This window comes from Larimichthys crocea, unplaced genomic scaffold (genome assembly GCF_000972845.2).
Source record: "Larimichthys crocea isolate SSNF unplaced genomic scaffold, L_crocea_2.0 scaffold148, whole genome shotgun sequence".
NCBI lineage: Eukaryota > Metazoa > Chordata > Actinopteri > Sciaenidae > Larimichthys > Larimichthys crocea.
In genome coordinates, this window is record NW_020852030.1 from 1,191,950 (window position 1) to 1,204,073 (window position 12,124).

The 12,124-nt window shown below is 44.0% G+C and overlaps 2 protein-coding genes across 2 annotated transcripts in view; one reads left to right on the forward strand and one right to left on the reverse strand.

Annotated features, from left to right (window-relative positions):
• LOC113744744 (macrophage mannose receptor 1-like) overlaps positions 1-12,124 on the forward strand; it is a 320,504-nt gene that overhangs the window by 290,686 nt on the left and 17,694 nt on the right. The gene's annotated exons all lie outside the window — the stretch shown is intronic.
• st14b (ST14 transmembrane serine protease matriptase b) overlaps positions 3,103-12,124 on the reverse strand; it is an 11,234-nt gene continuing 2,212 nt past the window's right edge. The window contains exons 3-19 of the mRNA XM_027275670.1: positions 10,968-11,098; positions 10,741-10,811; positions 10,151-10,344; positions 9,682-9,717; positions 8,978-9,206; positions 8,427-8,563; positions 7,921-8,018; positions 7,610-7,710; positions 7,126-7,259; positions 6,943-7,047; positions 6,594-6,701; positions 6,354-6,470; positions 6,134-6,259; positions 5,856-6,039; positions 5,481-5,752; positions 4,773-4,909; positions 3,103-4,283 (exon numbers count right to left, since the gene is read on the reverse strand). Of these exons, the coding sequence (XP_027131471.1) occupies positions 4,122-4,283; positions 4,773-4,909; positions 5,481-5,752; positions 5,856-6,039; positions 6,134-6,259; positions 6,354-6,470; positions 6,594-6,701; positions 6,943-7,047; positions 7,126-7,259; positions 7,610-7,710; positions 7,921-8,018; positions 8,427-8,563; positions 8,978-9,206; positions 9,682-9,717; positions 10,151-10,344; positions 10,741-10,811; positions 10,968-11,098 (2,342 nt within the window). The 3' untranslated portion in view covers positions 3,103-4,121. The remainder of the gene's footprint in view (positions 4,284-4,772; positions 4,910-5,480; positions 5,753-5,855; positions 6,040-6,133; positions 6,260-6,353; positions 6,471-6,593; positions 6,702-6,942; positions 7,048-7,125; positions 7,260-7,609; positions 7,711-7,920; positions 8,019-8,426; positions 8,564-8,977; positions 9,207-9,681; positions 9,718-10,150; positions 10,345-10,740; positions 10,812-10,967; positions 11,099-12,124) is intronic.

Sequence of the window (12,124 nt, forward strand, 5' to 3'; positions counted from 1 at the left end):
ATGTATATATGTCTGTGTATATATGTCTGTGTATATATGTTTATGTATATATGTCTGTGTATATATGTCTGTGTGTATATGTCTGTGTATATATGTCTGTGTATATATGTCTATGTATATATGTCTATGTATATATGTCTGTGTATATATGTCTGTGTATATATGTCTGTGTATATATGTCTATGATTTAAACAGCAGCATTGTGGCGGCTTGATTTTGTATTATGGCTGTGAGCTCGCCTCGTTTTGTCTTACAAAAATCGTGTTTGGAAACTGTTAAAATCGGTGATGTCTTACAAAAATCGTGTTTGGAAACTGTTAAAATCGGTGAGGATTTCGTTTGGGACTGGGCAGGGATTAGTTTAGACACTTAGTTACTGATTACACTTGAGAGTATTTTTATGTTAGACTCATTAGTTCAGGGGATGTTTTGGATGTGTGTTTTGTTATTTAGTGTTAGATTTAGATAGTGAGGGTTTTCTTTCTCTTGGATACTATAGGCTCTGTTAGAGTTCCCCTTTTGTTATATTTGTTTGTTCGTTTAACAGCACTCGCTCGCCCTTAGTTCCCTTTTTGCCTCACCTTCCTTTTGTTTAAAAAGATCGGAACTTTCATTTAATAAAATACCTTTTGTTTATCAACCTTATCAACCTGGTCATAACAGTTACATTACGGAAGTGCATTGCATTCACTGGATAAAAAAACACCTCGAATTACAAGATAAGGTGTCTATTTTTTAAAATTATTTTCTATTTTCCGTATACAGCTGTTACAGCAGATAAATGTGAAGATGGTGCAAAGTACAATGCTGCGGTGACACAATATCTACATGTAAAACACAAAAAGGAAACCACACGCGCTTGTGCAGCAACTCTGCAGACTTTTTTTCTTTCTGTACTCGTCTGCTGGTTTGCACTCAAGGCCACCCGGTGCGCTGGCTTCGGAGTGCTGTAAACTCCTGGCCACCAGCACTCGGCTCAAAAAGTGCCAAAGTAGGTTTTAGCTTTCAGCACCTTCTTATACAGGCCTCCGATCTGGGCTCTGGTCTCTCCTCTCACACCTTTGTCATCCTTAAGCTGCTCCAAAGTTTCAATGATCTGTCTGTAGCACTGCATACATGCTCGATAGCTTTTGTTCGTATGCACCATCTTACAGCCAGTATGGTAACTTCATCACAGCCAAACATCGACTCGTAGAGTTTGGATGACTCACGGATTACCATAGCTATGCCCTGAACAAAAAGTCTGTGGAGATCAGAGATCAGGCTCACTTCTCGGGCGGCCTCTTGAAGAACTGGGTCAAGTGAACAGTTGGCACAGTGCATGAACAGAGACTGAGGACTCGGTGCCTGAAACCTGGAAACCGTCCCGACACGTGACTAGCTCCATCAACAGTAACAGTATCCCTGGAGACGTTCAATTGGGTGCTCCTTGAATTTTTCTGTTTGTGAAGCCTCCCTCGACAAAACAGCTGTCTATCCGTACATCCTCATTAATCAGACCTTTCTCCACTGCTCTGACACAGCTGAAACAAACAACGCGGTCAATATAACGCAGCCATCTCCATCCGGTAAACCAGCTGGTGCTGAATGAACGACAACACGTTTCTTTTCCAGACGGCAGACTGAAGCTGGTTGGTTGATGCATTAGCGTTTTGACCTTGAGCTTGAATTCGTTGAGACTTCTCAAAAAAGTCTCAAATCCATTTTTGCACCATCTGTGGTCAGTTAGCTCGACTACAAGTGACGACACATGACCTAACATGACACAAACTGTGTAATGAACATGAAGCCAGACTGCGACAATTTAGTGTTTCCAGTCAACTTTTTTTTCCACTTTATTTCATATATTTATTCTGTATTTAACAGGCTCATTTCACATCGACTCCAAAGAAAAAATCCACTTTTTTTTATTTATTTTTTTATTGCAGGAGCTTTAACAAGTTACCCAGCCATAAACCATGAAATAGCATCAAAATGAGAAAACGTGTGCGTTTGCATTCCGTGTTAAATTAGCCTTCATACAAGAAGAACAATCATGATTATCTTCACCTGAGTCTGTTTAAGAATAATTCACATGAAAGTTGCAGTATGACAAGAATTGTCTTCCTTTGAATTATATTTTAAATGTTTCCATAACCCTGCATCCCAAACTAAGTACATGTGGACATTTACATGTACGAGGAAAAAAACTGTACAAATAAATACATTCAGCAGAAATTATGTCACGGCAGAGTGCAAAACACGAATACAAAAACAAGAAATGTAACAAAGCAAGCTGCTTTAAGGTAGTGCTGCTGCAAACTCAACGAAGAGACAAAGGTTGAAAATCTAACACCAGAACAAAAAAACGTCTCATGTTCATCGATCAAAACTAATTTCTAACTACTCTAAACCAAAATGTATCCAATGTGTTAAAATAACTCTGAAAACTTTTGTTCGGTTCACATTAATAATAATAATAAAAAAAAGCAGTGCCCTCGTCCAGTTTTGTGTTGTTAAGAGAGCTCTCGGGAACCTTTAAGGTTCCTTCAAATATGGCATTGATCTGTTCTTCTAATCAGCATTAAGGATTAAAATATATTTATCTATTTATTAAGTTTTGATGTAATAAATGGTGTAATATTTGGTATTTAGCCTGTGTTGAGTGAATCCCTAGAGGACCGAGGATGGTTCCCTGAGGAGCTCCTTCATGAACGTTTCATGAAACCAGAAAGTTTTCCTGGATACTCCGAGGTATTTAGAGTTTTTTTTTTTTTTTAGTACTTTGCTGGTGAGGAACTCTTTTTGGATTACATGAGCATCTGGACCTGAGCCGGAAATTTTCAGCCCCAATGTCACAAAAGTGACGCTGGATCATGGCCGAGAGGTTTCAAGCATGTTGTTTTTCTCAGATATATATAAGCTGTCATACTATTTGATATGTCCAGTTTACTTTGCAGTTTTATTTCTTGGTTGTAATATGCAAGTTAAATACAGTGGTCCCTCGTTCATCGCGGGGGATACGTTCTAAAAATAACCCGCAATAAACGAAATCCGCAAAGTAAGTTTTACAATTATTCTCCATGTTTTTAAGGCCGTAAAACCCCTAACCACACACTTTTATACACACATTTTGTACAGTACTCCCTTAGTTAATCAGGATGCAGAACACAGTGAACCACGTTATAGCGAGGGACGACTGTATTATGAAGCTACAGTACAAAGTGCTGTCTGTTGCTATAGCAACACACCATCCAATCATACGACCACACCTCAAAATACATTTCAAGAAGTAAAAAGGTAGCTGTCACCGTTAAACCATGTTCAGAGAGTGTGACAGACTTCACTGTATTAACTTGTTGATCCAGTTTAACGTGTTCAGATCAGCTCTGACACAGAGTCTAAATACACTTATGTAATTCTGAAAAACAAAAACATTCACCGACTCTGTTCAACCACGAGCTTTACTGACGAGCACGTCGACATCTGTAGCTGTAACACAAACTCAGAAAATATTGAAGCGTTTCCCTTTTAGCCCTGAGAATATTCAGCATCATTATTTACAGACAGTTAAGCTTCAAGAGGAACATTTCAAATTTACTCCTATAAAGTATCTATGGCAGAAAATGTGCATGAATATCCCGAGTTCCCGACGTGATCACAGTCTATACAAATGTTCTCTGAGCATTTCATTTTTTAACTTTTGTGCAGAAGCAAACAGCAGCTGCTCATTTTGAAACCTGTTTATTAAAGATCACAGCTTCATTATCTGGATGCAAGAGCCACTTATCTCAAGAAAATATTGAAACTGTGCACAGATTTTATATACTTAATTATTTTGGGTGTAAATGTTGATGAAGTTGTTAATTTTGGTCTTTAATGCATGGATGGATTTTAAAATTGATGTTTTTTATACGATGAATATGATTAAACATGAAAGTAGATATCCCTAAACGTCACTGGGCTCGTTGAGGCTGCAGGAGCTGATCGCACCGCTCGGCTCCACGGAGAACACGCCATCAACTATCTCTGATGGATGCATGGCACATCAGATAATATAAAAGATTCTGCTGTGAATGTTAAATAATAATAATATTTTGGTCAGACTTTAAAAGTCACATCCACCTCCAGTCATGAATATGCTACACTCCACTGTTCTCTTTGATCCAGCTGCGGAATCTGGTGACTCGGGTGTAGATGCCCGGTTTGTTTCTCCGAGCGCAGCCGTCGCCCCAGCTCACCACGCCAGCCAGGAAGACCCGCCCACCGGGGGCGGTGACGGACAGCGGCCCGCCGGAGTCGCCCTGAGAGAGTCGGAGAGGAAAGTTAAAGCAGATTCAGGTTTGAGAGCAACTTAAGACCCAGTTTGAGCTTGAACCATCGTCATGTGTGTGACTCGTTTTATATTGGCAGACCACTCCCGTCTCTGTTTTCATCACTTCAAAGCTCAACAACTTTCGTTTAGTCGCCTACAACCTGTTCCTATCCCAGTGCTGACAAAGGCTGGACTCTATAACTATCACTGGATGGCACCAATCGAACTCTCAGACGTGCTACTTGGACATGTACCAAGCAGGTCCATCAGATCGTCTGCAGCTCACACAAGGAGTGCATTCAGCCCCCGTCTGTGGATCAGTCTGGATCTGATGGACCTTTTTAAAAATCCTAAGACAGATCTTTTTAGCGCGTCATTTATTCAAAGACGCCGAGCTTTAAAGGTTGTCCATCTTGTCTTGAAACAGGTCATTATGCAAACACAGTAAGTTTTGGCGTGTGCTCTGTCGTGTGGGTACCTGACAGGCGTCCACGCCTCCTTTAAGGACGCCGGCACACAGCATCCCGTCAGTGACCTCGTCTTTCAGCAGACTCTTACACACCGTGCTGTTGATGATCCGAACTTGCGCTTTCTGCAGGATGGTCGCAGCGAGACCTGACGGACAAACGTCGATGAAACTCAGTTTTAAAATGAAGTGTTGCTTTGACACAGGAGTACAAAGTATAACGGCTGTATTCAAACATCCTTTCTCTCAAACTGCAAACAGACGCCGTGTTAAAGCAGCCCGAGCATCGTGGCAGCTTGCTTTGTGTTGTGTACTGTGAGCTCGCCTCGTCTGATGATACTCGTTTTGTTCGTATTTGAGAACTGTGGAGGTTGGTGTATTGGATTACTGGGACTGGGCAGGGTTTAGTTTAGTTATAGTTTGACTGATTACTCGAGAGCATATTTCTGTTAGACTCGTTAGTTCAGGGGCTGTTCTGATGTGTGTTTTGTTATTTAGTGTTTTTTACCTCGATGTCACAGGCTCTGTTAGAGTTTCTCTTTGTCATATTTGTTTGTTCTTTTAAACAGCACTCGCTCGCCCTTTGTTCCCTTTTGCCTCACCTCCTTTTGTTAAAACTATTTGAACTTTCATTTAATAAAATACCTTTTCTTTATTAACCACAACATCTTGGTTTTATGTTACTTCCTCGTACCCCGCCGTCACTCGACGTGAACTCACCTCCTTCTCTGGTGGCCCCCCAGCCGGTGATCCATGCCTCTCGGCCTGCTGGGAAGTTGTAGGTGGGGGAAGGCAGACAGATGGGCCAGATGTTCTGGTTGAGGGTGACGTTGTTGTCCAGCTCCATCAGGGCGATGTCGTTGTCGTAGGTGAAAGCGTTGTAGTCTCGGTGAGCGATGATCTGCCTCACGTTCCTCCTCACCGTCCACTCGTTGGTCTGACTCTGCACATGCAGACCCAGCAAGGCCTCCCATTGGTCCGCCTGAGAGTACCTGCATCAGCAAGAGGTCAGCGGTCCTCTACATTAGTACAAACACATCCATCTGATCTACGACGAAAAAGCTTGTTCTGTTTCTCTGGATGTGGAGCTCGTACTTGTTCGGTCCGTTGTCCTGGACACAGTGAGCGGCCGTCAGCAGCCAGCGGTTGCTCAACACCGACGCCCCACAAACGTGACCCGTGCCCCTGATGTGGAGGCTGACCTGCCACGGCCACTCGCCCTCCCGGGACGCCTGACCGCCCACGATCCGAGAGCTGCGGTACGGCCGTATGCCGCACTCTGAAACACAAATACACACAGCTGATGATAAAAACAACACAGAGAATGTGTGTGTGTGTGTGTGTGTGTGTGTGTGTGTGTGTGGTAATCGTACGGCAGTCGTCCTCATCAGAGCCGTCCTCACAGTCCTCCTCGCCGTCACACTCTGGGTTCAGTTTGCTGATGCAGTGTCTGTTACGGCAGCGGAAGGTGAACTCTGAACACTGCTGCAACACCAGAGCTGAACGACAGGAGAGACACAATTATTACCACACACACCGACCTGGTCAGCTGCTTAACTTGGATGGATCATAAAGTTCTGTGTCGCTTCGTACATTTTTCACACTGAGACTCGTCTGATCCGTCGGAGCAGTCGTCTTTCCCGTCACACGTCAGCTTCTCTGGGACGCAGCGACGGTTCCTGCAGGAAAACTCTCCTGCTTTGCATTTTACTGCAGAGAACAGACGAGATATCCGATCATGAAAACCTGCTCAGACCTGAACAACATGAAGAGACAGCCACCATAACCTGGAGGATTATCTACGGACGTCATGAACAGTTCAGTCTGACGCACCACAGTTGTCCTCGTCCGTGTTGTCCCCGCAGTCGTCAAACCCGTCGCATTCCCAGAACTTCGGTTTACAGCGGCCATTCTTACACTTCATCTGAGACTCGTCACACTCTGAGCGGAGACACAAAGAAAAGACGACAGCGTGCTCGTAACTTCCTGTCTGTGGCTCTCAGCTCCAAACCCATTGGTCCCCACTGAAGACGTAGAAATCTTTAACTTATTTCACTTGCAGGAACGGGTTGGCAATTCCCTAAATAACGCAGGTCACTGTAGTTTTAATCAAGCGTTATTCAAATAGGAGGTGCTCCTGCTGGGGAGTTAAAATCAGTCTGTGTCTGTGGTTTGGACTCACTGCAGTCGTCCTCATCGCTGCCGTCTCCACAGTCGTTCCAGCCGTCACACTGCAGAGTCTTGTTGATGCACAGGTTGTTGGTGCACTGGAACCTTCCAGGACAAGCTGATCAATGACAGCAAACAGTCACAAAGTGCATCTGGTTATTTGGTTAAATACACAAACAACAAAGTCTTGTCTTACGATTGGTCGGGATGAAGGCTTCGTACTCGGCGGTGAAACCTTGGTCGACGTAGGATGAGTCCGAGTTAAATTTGATGGTCATCGTGTTGCCTCGGCTGGTGATCACGGTGCTTTTTAGTTTACTGCCACACAGTCTACAACACAGAGACACAAAGAGGACGACTCAGGACGTCTCACTGAGTGGACAGTCAAACAGAATTTAAATAGTCGGGTATCGCTGCTGTTGAACTTCAGTCTTTAGAGCACCATCATTGGAAACAAGTGTCAAGTCAAGACCTGGTCATACTGTAGACCTGAAGGGCGACTTGAAACTTTTGGTGGTTTTGTTTGGGACTTGGACCTGATCTTGACTTGCTGGTCTACTGTCTAAGTCTTTGTACACTTCCCCAGTCCAACATCGTCGCACATCATTTTCATGTCACAAGTTTCAAGCCGTCAGGATTCAGTCTGAATTTGACTATGAGTGACAGAAGCATCAGGAAACCTTTTATTGTTGACGTCGACATAATCCTTGGAACACTGGTTACTGTTATTTCCCAAGAAGAACTTGTTGAACTGAACCTTCAGAAACTTTTCCTTTGGGACCTTAAAGAAATAAAAGAGTTATTAAACAGAGCCGAGGCCGGGTGAGACACTGATCTGTCACCATGTTTAAAAGACTTTACGACACGTTTAGAAAAACTACAAGCTTGAACTTGTTTTTCAATGGATGTTCATTTATATATCTATAAAGTATTATTATTAATTATTATTATTCTTATTAATCACTGTTGTGAGAATAAAATGTGGACTTGCCTCAATGTTCCAGACACATGTGGTTCGTGGAGGATAGTTGGAGGGGAAGAACGGTGATGAGAAGGAGCCTCTGTCTGCAGTCAGTGTACGTCCACACTCTGATCACACCATGACACACACGTTAGAGACGAGTTACACTGACGTCACACAAAAAGGCTGTCGGTCAACTATAAACAGTGTGTCTCAGCTCACGGACTTCCATACTCCATAAAGGAGCTGAAGGCTGCAGTGAGTACCTCAGCATATTTGATTTATATTGTGACAGTCAAATGCTGGAGCTAAAGCGCTGCATGGTTACAGTTACAGTCTATGGACTGATCAGTTTCACTTCAGTTACGACTCCCCGTTGGCTGAAATTCAATCTGACCGTGAACTTGTTGGAGAATTTATCTAGATTAGGGTTAAATTATAAAACACAGATCAACATAGCAGCACAGAGAGAATCAAACACTGAAAAACACGAGCGTCTGACGACGTTAATAACTCCTCAATGATTCCTGACGTACTTTGCTCCGTCAGAGGGATCTGGGAGTAGTTGGCTCTGAAGCCGGGGAAGTTCTTCTCCTCGCTGGTGACCAGGGTCAGCAACATGACGTTTCCAGAGGACAGGAAGGACAAAGAGCCATGAGGGTATCCACACTGTCTGAAGGGGGGACCAGAGAAACATGCAAGTGTCACTACTCAGATCTGATCTGTTCTAAAGACTGATTATATATTGACTGATATTATTGTAGATATATTGTATTGATCATTATGTTGGATATTCATGAGCTTGGTGGACGCCGAGCTGGGCTGACTGCTGCTGGACTCTAAATACCAATATTTGTATCAGTTTCAATAATCAGCGTCAGTCAGACTGTAGCTGCTGCTCTTTGGTGACTTAGTGACTATTGTGTAGCAAGTTAACCAGCAGCATGCCAGTTCTAACTAAGTGCCAATCTTAAGTTAAAGTTGACTAGGCTGACGCAGATTTACTTCAGTGCATCTTTGAGTCTTTTCAGCACTAACTGAACCCAAGACACAAACTTTAACTCTGGTAAAGTGGTTTGTGTCTCACTCGGCCAGGACTCGATGTTCGATCGCAGCCAGGGAGTCGTATAATTTGATGAAGTCTTGCTGACAGTCGTCCTCCAGGATCAGAGTGTGGAAGTCCAGTTGAACTCGGTGGCCGGGGTCGGCCCTCAGCCTCCACTGTAGGTAGATGTTCGGCGGGTACGAAGAGTCCGGAAACCCCGGAGACTGGACGATTCCGGCTTCACTGACGTGGATGTTGAACGACTTTTTGACTGAAAGTATGAACGAGAAAAACTTCACCAACATTGATTACAGCCACATTTTCTAACCACTTTACAGTCAACTGTCCAAATTAAGTTTGAAAGCATGTGGAATATTATATGACCACACCAAAAGACACGAATGTTCCTGTTTACATGCAGCCATGCACACGCCTCAGCAGAAAACCCTGTTTCTAAAAAAGTTGGCCCGTGTATCCGTTTACATTTTACACACAGCGTGCAAACTTTTTATGTTCACAGCCCAAAAACCCAAAAACCCAAAAACCCAAAAACCCAAAAACCCGTCCACGCCCAAGAAGTGTTTTTACACGGTGACACAGAGCGGACTGAGGCGGTGGTGGATCTTCTGAGTCAATGAAAGGAGCATGTGAAAGGACAGAGGGACTAGAACAACGTTTGTGTCCTTTTCTGGAGTAACTTTACTTTGAAAGAATTTGATATTAAGGAAAATAAAAACTGATCTTACCATTTAAAGTGCTCCTCGCCATGCGTGGGTCCATCGCTGAGAACAGAAAGAAGAACATCTTTATTTGAACTCAAAGAAACATTTTGACTTGTTGAAGTTGAACCTGAATATTTTTACCTTGAATTGTGAAAATCTGTTTGATATATTCACTGATGTACTTCTGTTCTTCCTGCAGGAACTCATCGGCCTACTCAACCTCGTTTTATTGTCTCTGGTTCTGCTTTTTGAACGAGTTCCTTCCAATTCAATTCTGTATTATTCATTTATGTGCAGAGACCCAATCATTCTCACCATGAGCAAGCAAAACAAAAACATCAAGCAGAACCCAGAACCCGGCTCATGGTGGGTGGCCCGTCTAGCCTGGGAACACCTCGGACGTGTTCCAATCATCTGAGCGCCTTGTGCCACTTTGTTAAGGAAGTTGTGGTAAAGGTTAGTAATTAGTTCTGTGGCGGCTGTGGAGTCAAACCTCGTGAGACGACGCTGTTGACGCTCAGGGCGTCGGTGGGTTTCAGCAGAATTCGTCCGTGTCGACTCGGCTGACTTCCTGCCGGCGGCTCCAGAGACGTGATGGCTTCATCCAGCGAAGCCTGCTGGGAAACGTGGACGTCAAACTCTGACTGGTAATACGCCACGACGCTGTCGCCTCCGCCGTCCCCCTCACTGCAGAAACACAGACAAGATGACGATCTACAGTTTTCAGCATAACGACTGGAAACGGTTCACCTGGTTCTGTCCAAAGTTCAGCAGCAAGTTATAACAGAGGTCGAAGATGCAGAGACCCAACAATTCACACTACACTCAGGGAGTTCCTGTTCCTTGTATGCTTTTACTTTGAAACCTCTGCAGGAAGTCATGGACAGAAAGTGAACGACGCAAATTGGAAAGAAAATACTGGAAATAATCAGTGAGTATTCTGAAGGTATCACTGGATCCAAGTACATTTAAGTACAAATTTAGGAAACTTAAAAGTACTTTACTTGAGTATTTCTGTTGGAGCCACATTGAGTTCTGAGTGCAGGAATGTGTGTGTGAGTTGAATTGTGTGTTTGTGCGTACCTGAAGGCCTGGACTGTGCAGCCTTTGAAGGATTTGGCCAGCACTGAGTTTTTGGAGTAAATCAGCTTCAGCTGAAAGACAAACACGTCACATACAGTAGAAATGTTACACACACACACACACACACACACACACACACACACACACAACATCTCAACACACACAAAGCAGAAATATTACAGCTCAGGTCGACTCCCATGATGCTTTGGGACTGTGTGACGTCTCACCTGTTGGCTGACCAGAGAGGCCAGCTCTGCAAACTGAGGACTGCCGGGATCTTCATAGGACGGCTGGAACGGCTGGTCATCGATCCCCATGGAGCCGATATAGACCTTCTTCACTCGGACGTCTGCGCGTACTGAAAACAGAAGGGGGCGCTGTAAATCCTTATATATCCTTAATAGGACATTCATAAATATATTGGGGTGCAGAGGAGACTGAACTTCAAGACCCTTGAATATTTTCTAATAAACTGACATTTCTACTTTTCTAAAATCTACCAAACAAACTGCCAAACTAAAGTGTTGATCAAATCATTTATTAATATAGAAACAACAAAGACTAAAACTTTGTGGAAACTTGGCGTGCACCATCTAACGACGACACAGTTTCCAGGATAACGAAATCATCGTTTGTGTTTCAGCTCATTAACGTGCTCTGTATACGTTGACATTACTTTAGTTACTTTGCAGATTCATAAGAGAAAATAAAGAAAAAAACAAATAAATTATGATATGATGAATCCTCGATTTTTGGAACTTAAGTGACATTTTAAATGCACAGCTTCCTTTAACAGAACATTGGTGCACTGTGGTGCAGTGTATATTGAGCTGCCTTGTGTTTGTACAGTTCATTCCATTAAAGCCTGTGCAGCAGTCTAATGTTTGCTTCCAGACGATAACAGAAGCAGCTCTGTCAGTGTGAACACAGCACATGTTGTCTCTTTAAATAAACTGTTTAAAATGAGCTCACAGTTGAAGTGCCAGACCAGCAGACCGGTCAGCAGAGCCAGAGCGGCCGCTAAGACCAGCAGGCCGACTCCGATCCAGAGCTTCTTCCTGCGGCCCGGTTTCTTCTCCAGCTGCTTGGAGTCTGTGGCCGGCAGGAACTGAAGAGCCGTGTCCCAGTCGGGATCCTGCAGACAGGGGAGGGGGGAGGACGGGGGAGACGGGGAAAGACAGGGGAGGACGGGGAAGGACGGGGGAGGACGGGGAAGGACGGGGAAGGACGGGGAAGGACGGGGTGAATTTCTTGTGAGGACTTGGAGGACGTGAATTACGTGGGAGGACTATGGAAGGGACAGTGGAGTACGTGGAAGAACAGGGAGTAGGAGGAAGTACATGGGAGACGGGGAAGGACAGGGGAGGACGTTGATGAGTGAAAT